Here is a 5,775-nt window from a genome sequence, read left to right as displayed (position 1 = left end):
AGTTTGCACTTCGGGTCGTGGGACGCTGCTGTCCAACATGGCTACCCTGACAATCATACAACAGTGGTTGTATTGTATGCCAAACTTGGCACTCATAAAGTCTTCGATCCAGGAGGGATAATACCATCACTCATTCATTCATTTATTTAAAGTGCGTAACTTATTATACAAAGTTATTGCACTACTGCTTACTCATTACCAGCTTATTTCCATTCTCCTTATCATCGTCTTACACGACTCCTGCATTGTTTTAACACTGCAGTACCTATTTCTTCTCATCTATCGGGGCCCGCTGGCCTTCTATCTCGGGTACCTCGGGGTTTTGCTAAGCCTGTACTGTAGCTACAAACACAGCTACAGCCCCTGAGGGCGATAATACCATCTCTAGTTAAATATTATCAAAGAGGAGCAAACCACTCCAATCAAAGGCAACAATCATTGCTAACTTAAAAGTACGAAATAGCATTAGAGGCACTGTTACGTCCTAATCAGGGTTAAGTGTAATGCTCACCGAAGGTCCAATTCTGTTTGTCCAGGTCATTCCCCGAGTCGAAGGATGCGGTGGGCGAGGAGGCACGCGAAGCACCTCTGCTGAAACGTTTTCCCCGGACACCACGCCACGAGCACTGCCAGCCGACCGAGGCCACTAGTAGCCTGACCCTGGGGCACAGCCAACAGCGAGGACGAAGTACTTAAAAGGTTTCATGGATCTAACGGAGGCATTCGCCCCGGGAGGGGGCGGGGAGGATCTGCCAAAGACCGACTTCTTCGACTTCGTCGTCTCCCCGCCGCCCCATTGCGCCTCGGCGGACGGGATCTCCGACGAGGAGAGCTTCCTGCATCGCACGACCTGCAGAAGCATCGGTTACCTTCAGCAGAGCCACGAGGAGCACGAGGCGAGCCGCGACATCCACGGTTCGCCGTTCATCAAGGAGACCAACAACAACACTCTGACGGCGTTGCCGCCCGTCTCGACGATAACGAGCTCCTTGAGTCATCATCATCATCATCATCATCATCACCACGTGAGGACTCATCACAACGCGTGCAACGTACAGCCCAGCAACGAGCAGACGCCCATGGACCAATCGGACTGCGACTACTGGACCACCGACGAGACCAAGGAGCAGACCTGCAACATACTCCTAGAGGATCTGAACAAGTACTGTTGGTCGGCCCACGCGAACACGCAGAGCCACGGCAACGACAACGTCACCGTTCACCAGGGTTCCAACGACCATCATCAGACGGTGGGTCGGGGATGCGCGGCGAACGACAGACAGAACACGGACGGAGCCATCTACACGTTGACAGTGCTGAACAACGAGGCGAACTCGATGGACGCGTTGGACTGCTGCAAGAGCCCAGCGCCCACGTCCAGCGATTCCTGGTCCCTGCGACCGAACCTGGACCTGGACGCTATACTGAGCATGGAGCCCGCCTCCGCCGAACAGGAACACGATCAAACCTCCAATGTGAGCGAGGTGTCGCGGACGGTGAACGACAGGTTTCATCCCGACCGTTTCTCCGTAGCGTCGTCGCAGTACACGACCGACGACAGCGGTTTCGTCGAGAGCAAGGAGTTGTGCGGCCGAGGATCGTCCAACAGCGGCAATTGCCCCGGTGGAGACAACAACAACGATTGGAAGCTCTCCGATCAGAATCTTCAGGAAGCAGCCGCGGTGGCAGCAGCCGCGGTCGCTGTAGGTGCCGGTGACTCGGCGGAGAGTCTCTTGCGAAGCGCCCTCCAAGGCAAACTGTACACAGGACCTGCTCAAGTGGTCTCCTCTTCGTCGCCGTCCAATCAGGGTCCCGCCATGTCGATACCCGTCACGAGCAACGCTGGTCTGCAGATAGTCGCCGATCAGCAGCAGCAGCAGCAACAGCAGCAACAGCAGCAACAGCAGCAACAGCAACAGCAGCAGCAACAGCAAGACGACTCCATGCACGCCTGCACCGACGAGGATCTCTTACTATCCCAGCTGGATCAAACGACCTATCGTCCGGGTGACTATGAGAAGCTGAAAAGTATAGCGAACGAAGTAGTGGAGTCTTACTGCAGCCTGGAGCCTGTCTGCAATGTTTCCGCGACCACCACGGTAATGTACACCCTGGACCCGACGAGCGGCAGCCTGGGCACCATCACGCTTCCAGCGGACCTTGGTCAAGTGAGCACGGTGACGGTGGTCACGGCTGCCCAGCAGGAAGTCCTCCAGCAGCAGGCAGCTCCGCGAGCAGACGTAGAGCCACAGCAACCGACCAGCCAGCTTCAGATGGCTCCTTCGAGGGTCGTTGCCACGAAAGCGCCCAAGAAGTACTGCAGACGCGCCAACAGGAACAACAACAACGCGAACGCGGCCAGCAACGGCAACAGCGGTCCCGAGGCTGCGGGAAACGTTGGTGGTCAACAACAGGGCGCCACCGGTGGTTCTCCAGGCAGCATCCAGCGCAAGGAACGCTCGCTGCACTACTGCAGCATCTGCAGCAAGGGCTTCAAGGACAAGTACAGCGTGAACGTGCACATCAGAACGCACACCGGCGAGAAACCGTTCGCCTGTTCCCTCTGCGGCAAGAGCTTCCGACAGAAGGCTCACCTGGCGAAGCACTACCAGACCCACGTGACGCAGAAGCCCAGCGTTCAGCAACAGGCGACAGGGAACAGCACCAGCAACAGCGGGAATCCTAGCCCATCGGCCGAGACCACCACCACCACCACGTCGAGCAGCGTGACGAACAGGAGTCAACCTCATCAGGTGCCGGTGGATCCCTCGGGGACTGCCTGCAATCCACCCAGTTAGTTGTGCTGGGACACCCTGGCCGCCCTTTTTCACGTATTCCCGTCGATTTTCACGCGCCCAAATTCCTGCCGCCCCTCTAACCCTGAGGTGGCCACGGTGCGAGGTCTCGTCCTTCTACTCTCTCTTCTCTGGATCTCTATTTCTTTCTTCTCTCTCCCCGCTGTCGCTGTTTCTTCTTGCTCTTCCCTTCACGATGTTCAGAGGCTTCGTTCGCCAAGAGAGCCGAGCGAAGCGGTTCACGAGGTTGGAACACGGTCACAGAGCGAACCATGACTAATGGCGACGATCGCGAGATCGACGCGTCCGCGGACGGCGCCGATTTCCTCTCGCGATCGACCCTCTTCGTCCTAGAACGAATATTAGCCTCAAAATGGCGGATCCAGGGACTCCCTGGGTATCGCCGATAATTTATTCGACGAGTTACACGCGATCTTGAAAAAAAAAAAAAAGAATGGTGGAAAAAGCGCTGGACTTTCAATGTGCCGGGGATCGCGGACGTTTTTTGGCGTCCAGCGTCTCGGTTGTTGCGACGCGCGTATCTAGGATTCTATCGATCGAACGCAGAAAGCCGTCCATAACGAGCGAGTTACAGTAGCGCCCGCTTCTATGTCCACCGAGTCCTCCTGTTTGTATGTATCCGGGGAAGGTAGCGATTTGTGGGCTTCAGATTTTAATGTTACAGAGGTGATCGAGGTTGAGACTTGCAGGTAAAGTCAAGGTGGTACACCATGAGAATGTTGGAGGGAGTAAATGAAGCATTCTTATGGCACGGAACGAGTCATCGATGTGAATTTGAATTTCTATTTTTTCCGTTGTAACGTAGCGGGTGTGTCTATAGGTTGGTGATGTCTTTCTGATGAAAATGTATCCAAATATAACCTCGTTTGGAACGTTTCTAGCCCATCGTTGGTTAATACAGTGATTAGGTTAACATTCGGGTAGTGTTTGGACACATTTTACTCTGGAGAACACCACCGATCCAGCGACATACTTCCCTCACAGATCTATCGACGAACATAGCAAATGAAATTTCCAGAGAACAAAGCTCGATCCCTAGATATAGTTTTCGCGCGTTTCGAGGAATAATCGGAGACATACAAGCGGGAGGTACTGTCTATCGTGAATTTATCCATGTCAGGACTAAGCTGCCAAGGCTTCCACGACAGTTGTTCTCCGTCACTGGTCCAGACTGCTCTGTAGACGTTCAAGTTCCAGTGTTTAGGCCAAGCTCCGAGTCCGAGAGACGCTTCCATTCTTCGGCAGACGTTGTTGACGATCGGTAGTCTGGACCGATGACGGAACAAAGAGTGTCGAACTGATATTATTACGCACATGTGCTCGCTCCGTCGATAAATTCACGAAGGTTAACAGATAACCTAAAGCGGACGACCCAGCGGGTCGTCATTTATTTTTCTACTCTCGTAATTAATCGGTCGAATCGTCGATCGACGATGGCTGTATTCTGCGCGCAAGCGACCCGGTGAAATTGTTGTTCCTAAGACGACTCCATTGCCGTCCTCTGACGAGAAACGAGCACGTCGACGACGAATCGCGCACGTTAAACGATATATATATATATATATATATATATATTTAAATACCACTATGAGATATTAACGTTAAAGTTATTTTATACAGATTCTTCTTTTTCATTGTTCTTTCATTTTCTTTTTATCGTGTTTTTATATGTTTATATAAACGCACACGCAAGACGTAGTAGACTAACGGAATGTAACGTAGAATCGGTAAGTATCGGAGCATCGAGAAAGAGGTATAATAACGTTATAAGTAATTAGTAGCACGAGCTGTGATTTAGATACATACTCAACGCGCGACGACGGGCGCCTTCGGTTAAGACGGCGGCGCTCGCGTGCCTCGGCGTCTGTTATTCGTAAGAAAAACAATTTCGCGGGGGAATCCGTTCCGATGGAACAATCTTTGAGCCTGAAATTTCACAAATTTTGTTCTCGAGCCCCGTGGGGATTTTTTCATTCCCGGCCGTTATGCGGGGTCGTCAGACTCGTCGCTTTGGGGGTGTTGGATCTCTTTGGAGAGTCTGTTCTGAAATTCGACCGACTAATCGGTTTGGAAAATTGGTCTTTTAATTACTAAGTAGGTATATATCGCGTGCACAGTGACGGAACTAGTTCGATGAAAATTGGTGAGATCTATATTATTGGAGGGGAGGGTGGTATCGTGGATGGAAAACAAACCCTCCCTCGTGGTTTTCGTATTTGTAGTAAACATAACTAACGACGAACGGTGTTGTATGCTTCACTGTTTACGTAGAGAAGGAAATTTTCTAAGAAAACATGATATTTGGTATATTATTTGTCCTATCAAGAAAAGAAGTATTTCTCACGAAATAAAAATGTCAGAGAGTTCTTTGTCGATATACATTTGTCGATATACATTTGTCGATGAATTGGGGAAAATTCGAAATTTACGTCGTTTCGTGTTTCACAGTATTATTAATACAATATACGCTAATAATTACTCAGCAATTAACAATGGAGTCACAGTTTTCTTGCCCACCTATCGAATATTTATGAGATTGAATTTATCATTCGATCTAACATTTGCCACAGAAAAGTATACCTATCGCCTTTCTAAATAGAATCGTGAAGAGTTTCAGAATTTCACTGATTCAGGTTTGCCGTTAACCCTAAAAAATGATGGAATTCCTCCAAGTCCACCCTAAAAAAAAAAAAAAAAAAGAAAGAAAACTCAGTATTTGTTGTATCGGCTGTTCAGGACTGTTATATCGGGGTAAAAGCGCGGGAAGCCATTGCATCGCGGAGGTCAGAGATTTAGAGAGAGCCTCGGAGGTTGTTACGAGCAACGCCGTGGAGTAATTACACGTTGCGCGCCGCGGCGCGATATTGCGTTACGTGCATGCATTACGCACATAGTTCGGCGTGCGAAGCAGCAGCGAGAAAAACAAGACGTCCCGCGGCGCACGATAAATTCTCCTCGA

The 5,775-nt window shown here is 50.7% G+C and overlaps 1 protein-coding gene across 2 annotated transcripts in view; it reads left to right on the top strand.

The window, feature by feature from the left end:
- The window catches only part of LOC128877612 (uncharacterized protein DDB_G0283357-like), a 100,751-nt gene extending 97,501 nt beyond the window's left edge, over positions 1–3,250 (top strand). For both annotated transcript variants that reach the window (XM_054125062.1, XM_054125063.1), the window contains one exon: positions 537–3,250. In XM_054125062.1, the coding sequence (XP_053981037.1) occupies positions 705–2,798 (2,094 nt within the window). In that variant the 5' untranslated portion in view covers positions 537–704 and the 3' untranslated portion in view covers positions 2,799–3,250. The remainder of the gene's footprint in view (positions 1–536) is intronic.
- Positions 3,251–5,775: the final 2,525 nt, after the last annotated feature.

This window comes from Hylaeus volcanicus, chromosome 5 (genome assembly GCF_026283585.1).
Source record: "Hylaeus volcanicus isolate JK05 chromosome 5, UHH_iyHylVolc1.0_haploid, whole genome shotgun sequence".
Classification (NCBI taxonomy): Eukaryota; Metazoa; Arthropoda; class Insecta; order Hymenoptera; family Colletidae; genus Hylaeus; species Hylaeus volcanicus.
This window is presented reverse-complemented; position numbering and strand designations above follow the sequence as displayed.